Raw genomic sequence first — 14,319 nt, forward strand, 5'->3', positions numbered from 1 at the left:
TCAACCACCTTTTGAGGAAGAAAATTCCACAGTCTCACAACCCTCTAAGAGGGAAAACTTTTCCCCATCTCTGTCCTAAATGGGCGACCCCTTATTTTGAAACAGTGACCCCAAGTTCTTACTTCTCCCACAAGAGGAAACATCCTTTCCACATCCACCCTGCCAAGTCCCCTCAGGATCTTATGTTTCAATTAAGTCGCCTCTTACTCTTCTAAACTCCAGTGGATATAAGACTGGCCTGTCCAGCCTTTCCTCATAAGACAACCCACTCATTCCAGAAGAAAAAGAAATACAATAACAATCTGGAATTATTTCAGTCCCTTTCCTAGCAGGCCTGTAGTTTCTTGGGTGAATTGATGCTTTAGCTGGAGGGCAGGTCTTCTAAAAGCAGAGGATTTTCAGTAAGCTACGAAGCTTCTTGTAGTTGAACTGCCGGGAGGTCAGCTCTCAGATGAACTTGAAGTTGAAACAGGTTGCGGGGAGGGTCCTTCTCCCGCTTTCACAGTATAGCTGTATATTATCTTGGCTGCGTAGTTGTTTTGCAGCTGGTTCGATGGCTTATATGGTGTTTCTGATGGTATCGGTCCCAGAATAGCTTCAGTTGTTATATTTTAAAAGCAGGTAACAAACATGGCTGCCTTACCCATGTGACCTATTACAAGTCGAAAGTCCTTTTCCAAATAAGGGGGTACGTTAGGCTGACACATATCCTGTATTGTGGCTTCTCATGCCCTTAGAGCTTCAGAAAACCAAAGTCTTTGCGTTTGGGATGAAGACCCATCATAATACAACAAAAGGTTGATGTGATCCATTTCATAATCACCGAACACCCATTGAGTTTCAATGTCTCTATTGTCCACAGAGAAGCAGAAAGGCAAGTCGGTTGGTATGTTATAGTCCTTTCTGCTGATGGTCCATCCTTAACAAAGTGATGTGTGAATTCCACAAGCAGCTCTGTTTGTCCATATTTTAACTGGATATTTGCTTGAGTCTCAGGAATACCTGGAGCTAAATATAGCCAAGGCATGTGGTCTGCTACAGCCGTCTTAAATAGCTTTTGGTGTCCACATTTTAAAATATAGCTTTAAAATCTGTAATATCTTCATGCTTGTCCTGGGCATCTCACTGATATTCTGCCACAACTCCACTTTCCTGCCTACTCCCCATATTTCTTGAAGTCCCTGAGTGATGAAAAATCTATCTAACCCAGCCTTCATTATACTCAACAATGGAGCATCCATAATCTTCTGGATTAGAGAATTCCAAAGATTCACATGCCATTAAGTGAAGAAATTTCTCCTCATCTCAGCCCTAAATAACCAACCGTCCAGCCTGAGTCTGTGCCCCCATGTTTTACATTCCCCAGCCTGAGCAAACAACCTCTCAGTGTCCACCCTGTCAAGCCCCTTCTGAATCGTGTATGTTTCAATGAAATCATTTCTCATTCTTGTCAACTGCAGAGAGATTATAGGCCCAATTAACTCAGCTGCCAATCTAGTGAACCTTCGCTGTACCACCTCCAATGCAAGTGTATCCTTCCTGAGAGATAGAAAACCAAAATTGTGCACAGTGCTCCAGGGCCTGAATTTTCCCGTCGGCGGTTTGGGGGCAGGGCCCGCTCGCCGACAGGAAAATGACGCGGGATGATGTCGGGAGAAACCCCCGACATCATCCCGGTCCATTTAAATATTGAGGAAGGCGGGGGCACAGTGCGATCAGCTGCAGGCCCGCCGACCTGTCAATGGCCAATTAAGGCCATTGACAGGATAATTAAGGTAGTTAAATGCCCAGCCTGTCCAACCTTAAGGCTGGCGGGTAGGCCAGGAGCCCCAGCGGGCTTCTGATAATACATGAAACCTCATCCACTGGCGGGATGAGGTTTCATGTCCGTTTTTAAAAACTTTAATAAAGTTTATGTGCTTCTTATTAACATGTCCCATCTTGTGTGACATTGTCACATGTTAATAATTTTTATATTTTTATATTTTTAAAGTTTTTTTAGAATGTCAGTAATCTCCCTGAGATAGCGCTTAGTCTCAGGGAGCAGTGCGCGCATGCGTGAAAGAGCGCACTCTGACAGTTGGGGAATCCCTCCCCCCTCCCCCCGCACAGGAAGCACATAGCACTTCCCGTCGGGCGGCCTGCTGGGTGGGCCTTAATTGGCCCGCCCACTCAAAATGGCGGCGGGCCCGTTCCGGCGGCTGAGTTCGGCTGCCCACCCGCCACCGAGCCGGTGGGGCCCGCCCGCCAACCAAGGGCAACATTCTGCCCCAGGTGTGGTCTCACCAAAGCCCTATACAATTGCAGCAAGATTTCCTTGTTCTTGCACTCCAATCTGCTTTCAACAAAGGCCTATATGCCATTTGCTTTCCAAATTGTTTTATAAATTAGGCATGGAGCATTATTTTTACCTTAACAATCGCGTTGCGGCGCAGGTGGTACTGGTGCAGCACTGTGGTGCACCGATAAATACGCTTTACAGGTATGTTCTCTTTCCAATGCTCCTGTTCTGAAGATGCTGATTCATGCTGCGATTCACGTTACCGCAGGCACTGCTTGCCCTTTGCATGGAATAGTTTTTTAGGTGTCAGCCCACATAACAAACTTTCACATACTATTTGTCAATGGGAGCGTATCACAAGTGAATCACATTCTGTTCCTATATGATGTTTATACACATGCACTTTTCAGTAGGAATCACAGGACAGTGATCGAGGGCAGGAGTCCTGGATGTTTTATCTCTTCCTAACCCAGGGCAGTGCAATGAAATTATTCTTTGATTACTTTTTTTTCTTTTGTGTCTTTCTCTTTAATTGCCTTAGACTGGAATCACTAAGAGGCTTAAGTAAATCAAGGCTGCACACACAATACAGAATAAGGAAGGCTTTAGATGCCGTGGTTCATGGAGAAATAATAAGCATTTTGGGTGAGGGCATCTGATGCCCGTGAAGCTGTGCCTCAACATGAGTTGTGCGGTTTCAGGAGAGGAGGGGAGTGAACAGGAGGGAACTATTGGCCGGAGGCCAAACAGAAGAGAAATCAAAGGCAAAATGTTCTCCAGGACTCCAGGATGGTCAGGTTTTGGTCAAAGAAAGGGAGCAAGTAAGTGAATGATAAGCGAGGCGTGGTTGAGGGAGCCAAAAGGAAAAGCCTGCGATAAAAATTAAAGGTCGAATATACTAAAACAGTGAGTCAATCAACATAAATGCGAGGATCTACACATTAGACCAATTTAAACATAACGGAAACTTGCATTCTGCAAAGCTGCAAGGTATACACTTAAATACAAGGTAAACATTCACTTTTTGAATGAGAAATCTGACTAAATGACAGGGCCCATCGTGGAGAACAGTGCCGAGGCTGCAAGTGTTTGCACATCTGTTTTTTTAATGAATTACCCACTTTAGAAAAAGCCTTCTCAGAAATCGTTATGTCTGAAAGCCACTCAATTCTATTCCATTAGCAGGTTGAATAGAGAAAAGCAGATATCAAGAGGACTTCCGCCTCTCGAGTTTAATATGATGAAAATGCAGAGGGCAGCTCTCTCACCAGTGATTTGAACACCAAGTGACAAAGCCTGTCTCATGGGTTTACTGCTTTCTACACGTTAGCCATAATTGATTATAAAAGTAACAGGTCCGCCTGGCTGAAATTTTTCTCTGCCTTCAGATCTGTCGCAAGTTGAAGGAACGAGAAAATCGATCAACCGATAGAGCTTCCTCATTCTTACCTAAAGGCCATTTCATTACAAAGGCAAGGCCATAAATAGTGAATTTGTTCTTTAACAGGAGCTCAAGGTATTGATTTAGAGTAGTGCATCTGCCATTTCTTTTTCATTTATTCCCCTCTCTTACATATTTTCTATCAGTTCAGCAAGATTAATCCATCAACCAAAAGAGCTCTAATATCAAATTAGAACAGTGGCTCTTGCTGTGTGTAGCCAAATCTACTTTGAAAGTTAACTTTTTTCACAGCTGGCCTAGTGAACTCCCCCTTCTCCTCCCCAACTCCTTCTTGTAATGTCCATGACAGTATCAGTATGAGTGACCACTGCACAGCCCTTGTGGAGACAAAGTACCATTTTCACATTGAGGGTACCCTCAATCGTGTTGTGTGCCACTACCACCATTCTGAATAGGATAGATTTCGAACAGATCTAGCAACTGGGCAACCATGAGGCGCTGTGGCCCACTGGCAGCTGCAGAATTGTACTCAACCACAATCTGTAATCTCATGGCCCGGCATATCCCCCACTCTACCATTACCATCAAGCCAGGGGATCAATCCTGGTTCAATGAAGAGTGCAGGAGGGCATGCCAGGAGAAGCACCAGGCATACCATAAATGAGATATCAATCCGGTGAAGCTCAACACAGGACTACTTGCGTGCCAAATAGCAAAAGCAGCAAGTGATAGACAGAGTTAAGCAATTCCACATCCAATAGATCAGATTTAAACTCTGCAGTCCTGCCACATCCAGTCGTGAATGGTGGTGGACAATTAAACAACTCACTGGAGGAGGAGGCTCCACAAATATCCCCATCCTCAATGATAGTGAGCCCAGAACATCAGTGCAAAAGATAAGGTTGAAGCATTTGCAACAACCTTCAGCCAGAAGTGTTGAGTGGATGATCCATCTTGGCCTCCTCCGGAGGTCCCCAGCATCACAGATGCAAGTCTTCAGCCAATTCTGGATACTGTAAAGGCTATGGGCCCAGACAAATATTCTGGCAATAGTACTTAAGACTTGTGCTCCAGAACTTGTCGTGCCCCTGGTCAAATTGTTCCAGCACAAAATCCTGAAACTCCCTAGCAGCACTGTGGGCGTACCTACACCACATGAATTACAGCAGTTCAAGAAGGCAGCTCACCACCACCTTCTCAAGGGCAACTAAGGATGGTCAATAAATGCTGGCCCAGCCATATCACATAAATGAATAAAAAAGAAGAAAAAAAATCCACAACACCGGCATCTACCTGGCAATGTGGAAAATTGCCCAGGTATGTCCTGTACACAAAAAGCAGGACAAATCCAACCCGGTCAATTACTTCCCCATCAGTCTATTCTCAATCATCAGTAAAGTGATGGAAGGAATCATCAACAGTGCTAACAAGCGCCACTTGCTTAGCTCAGTTTGGATTCCACCAGGGCCACTCAGCTCCTAACCTCATTACAGCCTTGGTTCAAACATGGGCAAAAGAGCTGAACTCCAAGGATGAGGTGAGAGTGACTGCCATTGGCATCAAGGCAGCATTTGACCGAGTGTGGCAGCAAGGAACCCTAGCAAAACTGGAGTCAATGTGAATCAGGGGAAAACTCTTCGCTGGTTGAAGTTATACCTAGCACAAAGAAGGATGGTTCTGTTTGTTGGAGGTCAATCATCTCAGTTCCAGTACATCACTGCAGGAGTTCCTCAGGGTAGTGTACTTGGCCCAACCACCTTCAGCTGTTTCATCAATGACCTTCCTTCCATCATAAGGTCAGAAGTGGGGATGTTCTCTGATAATTGCACAATGTTCAGCACCATTCACAACTCCTCAGATACTGAAGCAGTTCATGTCCAAATACAGCAAGACCTGGACAATGTTCAGGCTTGGGCTGACAAGTGGCAAGTAACATTTGTGCCACACAAGTGTCAGGCAATGACCGTCTCCAACAAGAGGGAGTCTAACCATTGGCCCTTGACATTCAACGGCATTACCATTGCTGAATCCTTCACTATCAATATCCTGGGGATTTACCATTGACCAGAAGCTGAACTGGACTAGTCACATAAACACTGTGGCTACAAGAGCAGGTCAAAGGCTTGGAATCCTGTGGAGAATGACTCACCACCTGATTCCCCAAAGCCTGTCCACTATCAACAAGGCACATGTCAGGAGTGTGATGGAATACTCTCCGCTTGCCTGGATGAGTGCAACTCCAACAACACTCAAGAAGCTTGACACCATCCAGGACAAAGCAACCCACTCGATTGGCACCCCATCCACAAACATTTGCTTCCTCCGATGCACAGTAGCAGCAGTGTGTACCATCTACAGGATGCACTGCAGGTACTCACCAAGGCTCCTTAGACAGCATGTTCCAAACCCACAACCACTACCATGTAGAAGGACAAGGGCAGCAGACACATGGGGACACCACCACCTGGAAGTTCCCCTCTTAGTCACTCACCATCCTGACTTGGAAATATAACGCCATTCCTTCACTGTTGCTGGGTCAAAATCCTGGGAGTCCCTCCCTAACAGCACTGTGGATGTACCTACACCATAGGGACTGCAGCGGTTCAAGAAGGCAGCTCACCACCACCTTCTAAAGGGCAGTTAGGGATGGGCAATAATTGCTGGCCTGGCCAGCGACGCCCACATCCCATGAATGAATAAAAAAAACTACGAACTGCATACCAGGACATGAAAATATACATTGTTCAAATCCTGTTCATCTTCTGCAGGAGAATGATTGCCTAGTGAGTTACTAGTTCCTGGCACTGTTTCAAAGACCACTGTTGTTTCCCCTACTCCCACCTAGAACAGGTTTTAGGAGCTTCTCCCTGAACACTCCAAGTGCCTCTGCCTTAACATTACCTAAATGAGGTAACATGGAGTCCACCCATCAAACTGGTTCTATCTGTTCACCACACTTCATCAATCTGACTGACTTTGCCCTTTCAGCCCTGGAACTGCAGTCCCTTGTTTTTTCTGCTGCATATTCTCCAAAAGTATTGTCCTGGGTTTACTTTTTATACCCTGTTCAGTATCCTCCAAACCTCCATCAAGCTCCCTCTTCGAAGGTGAAGAGTCCCAGTTTACTTGTTCCTCACAGTTCATCTCCGACCAGCAGCTCCATCCGTTCACTTCCCTTCTCTCCTGAAAACACACAACTCATGCTGGGGATACAGTTCCATGGTCATCAGGTGCCCTCCAACACCTTACTCAAAATGCATATCATTTCTCCAGGAACCACTGCATCTAAAGCCTTCCTTATTCCCTATTGTGCATCCTTGATTTGCTTAAGTCTCTCAGGGATTCCAGTGGCGACAGATGATTAACGAGAAAGACACAGAGAGAAAAAAAATGAATCAAAGAATAATTTCAGCGTACTGCCATGTGTTAGGAAAAGATAAAGCATCCAGGACTCCTGCTCCTGTGATTCCTGCTGAAAAATGCATGTGTATAAACATCAAATAGGAACGGAATGTGATTGAGTTGTGATATCCTCCCATTGCCAAATAGTCTGCCAAAGTTCAGTGTTTGGACTCACACCTAAAAACTGGTCCTATTCCATGCAAAGGTGCCTGTGGTAATTTGTGGCAATTGTTAACGACCAGCATTTATTACCCATTTCTACCTCTAGGCCCAGCATTTTGCTGCATCAAGCAACACTCCAGCAGTTGCTTTCCCAGGGCAATTTAACAGCTTCAGTCTGACCTCCCAGAATTTGGGCTCAAAAACGCAGGCATTATAACCAACATTTTAATCACCCTGAAGCTGAGCTTCTCAAGGGATTCCCCTATTTCTGAGAAGATCCACAGGAACTCTGGAAAATCAGTGTCAGCACACTCTATGTTGTTTCTCCAGAGTTTTCATGAATCTTCCACCAAACTTATTTCTTGACAACCAGGAGAGCTCCCAAAGAAATGCAACCACTTTGTGCCTTGCTGCATCACACTGTCTGCACACATGAACATATGAAAATGACAGACAGGGACAGCAAGTCCATCAAACCTGCCCCACACTCATACTGGCTGGATCTTCAAGACAAGGCATTATTCCTTCACCTGCACCCACCCCCCACCACCCACTGCCCCCTAACCACCCCAAAACACCCACTCCTACCTAGCCATTAATCTCTGAGACTGGCAACAAAAAAAAAAGCTGTAAATAGTTCCAGGGACAATAAATCTCAGTCCAGCTTCCTCTTGAAGGTATGGAGAGCACCAGCACCCACCGCACAAGCCAGCAATTAATTCCAAAGGCTCGGTATTCACTAGGAGGAGAATCATCTAACATCTAACCTACAAGAAAAAGTTTAAGGACTAGCGACTACAGGTCGATCTGTTTAATCAGCGGTGGGCACGATTTTAGAAACAATAATGGGTTAAAATGAACAAGTACTTGACGAGACTTGAGTTAAGGAAGGAGAGCCAGTGTGGGTTTGTCAATGGCAGGTTGTGTTTGACTAATTTAATTGAATTTTTGATAAAGTAACAGAGAAGGTTTATGAAGGGAATGCAGTGGATGTGGCCTATGTGAATTTGAAAAAGCATTTGACAAGAAACCACATAAAAAGCTGGCTAACAAAATTGAGGTTTATGGAATAGGAAGGTCAGCATCAGCATCATTGGATAAAAAAAACTGACTCAAGGACAGAAAACAACGAGTCATTGTAAATGGCTGTTTATTCAGACTGGAGAAGGGTTGACAGCGGTGCTCCCCAAGAGTCAGTGCTAAGCTCACTTCTTTTTGATATATATATATATATATATATATATAAATGACTTAGATATTGGAATACAGGATAAAATTTCAAACTTTGTCAACGAGGCCATACTTGGAGTAGCAAATAGTGAGAATGATACCAAACGATTGCAACAGGACAGAGATAGGCTGGCAGAATGAGCAGGCAAATGTCAGCTGGGGTTTAATACAGAGAAATGTGATGTGGTGCATTTTACAGAAAGGATAGGAAGAGGCAATATACACTTTATGGTACAGCCCTAAAGATCGTGCAGGGTCAGAGGGACCTGGGGTTTCATGTGTATAGATCTTTGAAGGTGGCCAGATATAGTGAGAGAGTTGGTAGCAAAGCATATGGGATCTTGGGCTTCATAAATAGAGGTATTAAGTAAAAAGCAGGGAGGTTATGCTGAACCTTTATAAGATTATGGGTAGGACACAATTAGAGTACTTCTCATCACCACACTTTAAAAAGGACGTTGAAGTCCTTGACAGGGTGCAAAGATTTACCAGAATGGCTTCCGAGATGAGGGAATTTAGCAATAAGCTGAGGTTGCAGAAGTTGGATTATTCACCTTGGAGGAAAGAAGTTTGAGGGGAGATCTGAGATGTACTAGATTATGACAGATGACAGATAAGATAGACAAAGAAAAGCTGTTCCTATTAGTTGAGGTACAAGGACTTGGGAACATAGATTTAAGGCTTTGGGCAAGAGATACAGGGAGAAAAGTGAGGAAAAACCATTTCATGCAGTGAATGACCTGGAACTCGCTGCCTACAAGGGTGGTGGAAGCAGAGATGATCAATGATTTCAAAAGGAAATTGGATGAGCACTTGAGGGGAATAGAGGGCTACAGGGATAGAGCAGGAGATTGGGACTGACTGGATTGCTCTACAGAGGACTGGCACGGACTCGATGGGCTGAATGGCCTCCTTCTGTGCCATAACAGCTCTATGACTATTCCTATTATTCTGTAATCGAAATAAACATCGCCGGATCATCTCCAATCTGTCACATAGTGAGCAACAAGTCAACTATTTTCGCAAGTCTCTTTCAGCTCTCCCCCTCCCCCCTTCATGACAAAAGATTAATTTTTTTTATGAGTTTGTCAATGACTACTCACCAATCATCTTAGTCCTTCCAAACTTGTCCATAAACAGTGCGGACACAATGTTTCCCGGCAACACAGCCAAGGACCCCAGGAAACTGACCAAGTAAGTAAGAAATGCAGTTTCAGCATCATCACTGAAGTCAATCTGGCAGCCTTCCTTATTGTGGAGGAAAGTGCTATTTATAAACCTGCTGTGAGCGAATCTTGTCTTGAAGAGATCTGGAAATAAAAAACAAGAGTTCAGTGTGATGACATGTGTGATCCACTAAGGGCTGACCTTCTGCAATGAGGGTGAAGACATTTTGTGACAAATATCTAGTTCATGGTTCATGTTAATGTTTTAGAGCTATTGTTTAGTTCTGGGAAGATTACGTTTAACTGTAGAAAATAAGATAAATGCTTGGATTCGATTACACTTAAAAGTTCGGGGCCGCTTTGACTTAAGGGGTTAGTGGCTGGAAGAGATGGAACCATAAAAAATCAGATGGGCTTACTCAGCTGGAGAACTTGTAATGGAGGGAAAATTGGCTGGGAGGTCAGTTTAAGGAGAGGCCAGATAAAACTATGTCAGCATGGGGATGGGTGGAGCTTGAGAAACTCCTCTGGTTTCAAATTATCTGTGTGTTTGTTGGGAGAGCGGGGGTGCTGCAGCAGGGAAGAGACCATACTGAAATGGTGTTGTTGTTAGCAGGCTCCAGGCAGGTAGGGCTCAGGAAAAGCCCTGGGAGCCACTTATAGCTCGGTGCAGCTGAGAGCCTGGAGTCTTGAGAGGCTTAGGGGCAGTGTCAGATTAGTGAAGCTAGCAGCCTGTGAGAGAGTTGAAATTGTGCCAGTAATTAGAGGTGGGAGTGCAGCTATGTGAATCCCATGGAACGCAGTCTCAGGAGGAGAGACTGAACCACCGGTGGGTGAGCAGTCGTTGAGGCAGACTGAGTCAGAGCGGCTTATGAGGGAATTCAGAGGCTAGATCTTCGAAAGTGAAGAGTTGAAATTCCTCATAAGGGAGACAGAGTTTTAACAAACTAATGTCTGGGTGGTTTGCTGAGAAATCCGTGGGATTTGTCTTGGTCACATCTGCCATTTGATGTGCAGTGTGCTGTGTTTGGCCACAGTTTGCCTGTTAATTCATACTTACCTCATGTTAATTCTGAATGTTAAGAGTATGAATAGACATTGTAAATTGTTTTACTTTTCTGACTTTGTATTGTAAAGTTCATTTTGCTTGTTTAAAACGCTAGAATCATGCGGTTTTATTCTCCTAGTAGGTAACTGGGATTTCAAACCTTGTCTACTTTAAACAAAAAGTTACTGGTCCCCAACCGGATTACAACAACCTTTCTGGGGTAGAGTAGGGGGAGCACCATTCTGAATGTCTCCTGTGATGTAACATCTCTGGAATCATTAGATGAGATTGTGTACAGGGGCAGTTTTATTCTAAATCTGGGTTCTGCTGCACCAGATCTGGGAGAGCTGGAAGCCAATAATGGGCTGCCCAAAATGAAAAAGCTGTGCCACTTCCCACCACAGACATTCCTCATCTCAATAAAGATAAAATCCCACTGGAAAAAAATTGGAGAAGTGTAGAAGAATAAGGAAAAATCTGTTTTCTTGACCTGGCCTGTCTCTTTAAGATTGTTAATGACATCCTCTCACACATATTGCCCTCTCCCTCCCTCACTCTGAAGTCACTGGTCCTCTCCCCTTTCTTCTTTTTTCCAACATGCTAAAGATGCCTCACTCTCTCTTTCCCTCTCTCTCTGCCTGCCTCTGTCTCCCTCTCTCTGTCCCATCCACCTCCAACACTGCTGATCAACTCCCCTTCTCTCCATGTCTCCACCCCTTGTCCAGTTTTCCTCCATCTACAGCATTTAGACTGGTCCACCACTGTAGATCCAGACACAGGAAAATCTCACCTTTTATTTAAATTAGGGCTATTGGAATATTGGAAAAAGGACAAAGTCCAGCATCGGATTTAAGGAATTGTTTAACTTTTTCGCCTTTTGAGATGAAGCCAAGTCAAATGGAGCAAAACCTATTAGGTTAACACAGACATCATAAGCCATACCATCTGTTAAAAATTAATTACGTTGTTTTGTGAAGTGACAGAGATATAATCAAATCTGCCTGGAAAATTAATAAATTGCTGCCATTTTTAATTTTGTTATATTTTATGCTATCTTTATCATTGTGGTCCATCTTATCTTAAAACTGAGCTGAATTAGAAACAGGAGTAAAACATAATTCAGAAAATGTCCGTCAGGGACACTATCACACATCTAAGAGTAAATTGCTCTCTCCTCTATTTTAATTGTGGTGTTAAACTGTTTATTTTGAATAGCAGAGAGAGGAATTTGAAATGAGAATGTTAAGTGGTGGCATCTCCAGGCTGTAATATTGTAATAAGGGTTATCACATTAGAAGCTTATTTTGACAATGTGTGGTTGAAGAGAATAATAAATTTGCCTCTACGACAGCACCTCCCAAACTTATAACCTCCACCATCTAGAAGGACAAGGGTAACAGGTGCATGGGAACACCATCAGCTCCAAGTCAAACACGATTCTGACTTGGACACATATCGCAGTTCCTTCATCATCGCTGGGTCAAAATCCTGGAACTCCCTGCCTAACACCACTGTGTGGGTTTACCTACACCTCAAAGATTGCAGTGCTTCAAGAAGAAAGCGCACCATCTCCTCTACAAGGGCAACTGCGATAGGCAAGTTATGCTGACCTTGCCAGTGACGCCCATATTCCATGATTGAATAATTAAAAAGTTCTCTGAGCTCAGGCAGAAAGACAGCTGAGGTGTTCCAGCTGGGCCCAGCTTCGTCTGAGAAGGGTGGTGGGTGGGTGGGAGAAAATGTCAGCTGGGGTTCCAGCCACTGAACATTGCCCTGACCCCACCACTCATAAATGGTACCTCTTCATCACCGTGGACAGTTACCAACTAGACTCGCATGTGGAGAATGGTTGTAAGAACCTGGTATCTGAGGGTTGGCAGTATCAGCAAGAATCAACACCTTCAGGGATGGGGAGAAAAATCAGAGTGGAAAAATGGTAATATAATCTGGGTTAGCATGGGTCTTGATAAAGTAGAGGAGATACTTTATTCCGTTTGCTAACATTACAATAAAGTCAGCATGAGTGTAGAATGGGAAATCTCCTTGTGCCATTGGCAAATGGAGACAACTATCACTCCCCACCCCAGGTCTTCTGTTAAAACAGTGGTTTAAATTGACGAGAGTGCCAATGCCCACAGAGACTGACCTGTGTTGTAAAAGATAGTCGCTGTAAAAGTGCAGTTCTTGAAGTAAGTGTTTGTTGATGTGATATCTTCAAAGTAGCATTCCTCAAACAGGGAGTCTTCAAAGGTCACAGATTTGAATCTAATCCCAATGAATCTGTCCAGAAATAAAGTGGCAATTAGAAAAATACACAGGTTGGGATTTTACACACATAGACTGCACTGTGTCACGTAATAGATCATATGCAGTTTGGTGTTTTAATTTACACTTTCCTTATAAAGATGTAATGGCCTCAACCACATCTTGTGGCACTGCAGTCAATGCTCTAATCACTCTCTCTGTAGCAAAAATCCCTTACCTCTTGCTTTGTGACAACTTTAAAATGATGAGTCTGTCATCACTGACTCCCAAAAAGGGTAAAATATTTCCCTATTCAATCTGTCAAGACAATTCATAATTTTAAAGAACCTCCTCAGCCTTCTCTGTCCCTTGGCAATAGTCTCAGTATCGCAAATCTCTCCTTGTAGTTTCCCATCCTTGGGATAATCCCAGTGAATCTCCATTGTACACTCTCTATAATGGTAACAGCCTTTCTATAATGGGGCTGTTAAAAATGTAGATGGTAGTCATGTGCAAATTGGTCATAATCTCTTTGCCCTTGTGCGGTTTGTTGGCACTCCCTCCAAATGCTGCCAATACTAATTCATGATTTAGTATAAAACTCTCTGCCACACAGATCCCAGACCTGATTGAGCGACATCAGGCATGAGCTGCCGCTACTGAGATGAGATGAGCTACAAAGAAGTGAGAAAAATATCTGCAATTGGCAAATCAATGATTCCCTGGTTAGGTCTCTTGGGGCAGTCACTCAACCTTTGTCATGGAATTTTGCAGTGGGTTTTTTTTTCAGTGAGATTTTGCTGTGAGCTTTTACCATGTGAGATTTTATGGTGTGATTTTGTGGTGCAACAGTTGATCTAAGAAATAGAAAGCAACACATTTATGCATGTCTGGTTACTCTGATATTAAATACAGGATAACAAACATGTTAAACGCAATACAATACACAGACTAGGGTGTTCTAGACTACATTGTGTTGTACAAGGTAATAGAGAGCCTGAAATGTGCTATGCTTAATCCAATTGGGGTCATTTTGTGGAGTAGGTTGGGTTGATAGTTGTCAAACTGTTGTGGCCTGACATTCTATATAGGCTCACCTGACATTGATGTACTCTCCCTCTGTATGAAACTGGTTCTCCAGTGTGAAGTTAAATGTGAAGTCTTCAACTCGCTCCTGATGAAATGTCTTCATTTTGGATTCATACTCTTCGTTTTGAAAGTACTTGATCATGTCCGGGAACCACACTGTCAGTCCATAGTAACTGAACAAGAACAGAGGCCAAACTGAATAGGGTTCAACATACAATTCCAAAATTCATTACTTCTTAGTTAATAGCCCAATCCCATGTGACATAAGCTGCCCAATCGTTAATCCATCTTCCAT

At 43.7% G+C, this 14,319-nt stretch overlaps 1 protein-coding gene across 2 annotated transcripts in view; it reads right to left on the minus strand.

Annotated features, from left to right (window-relative positions):
• The window catches only part of LOC144668241 (synaptic vesicle glycoprotein 2B-like), a 58,950-nt gene that overhangs the window by 11,256 nt on the left and 33,375 nt on the right, over positions 1-14,319 (minus strand). For both annotated transcript variants that reach the window (XM_078530020.1, XM_078530021.1), the window contains 3 exons: positions 14,033-14,197; positions 12,838-12,971; positions 9,581-9,787 (listed from right to left, as the gene is read on the minus strand). In XM_078530020.1, the coding sequence (XP_078386146.1) occupies positions 9,581-9,787; positions 12,838-12,971; positions 14,033-14,197 (506 nt within the window). The remainder of the gene's footprint in view (positions 1-9,580; positions 9,788-12,837; positions 12,972-14,032; positions 14,198-14,319) is intronic.

This window comes from Cetorhinus maximus, chromosome 26 (genome assembly GCF_964194155.1).
Source record: "Cetorhinus maximus chromosome 26, sCetMax3.hap1.1, whole genome shotgun sequence".
Taxonomy (NCBI): domain Eukaryota; kingdom Metazoa; phylum Chordata; class Chondrichthyes; order Lamniformes; family Cetorhinidae; genus Cetorhinus; species Cetorhinus maximus.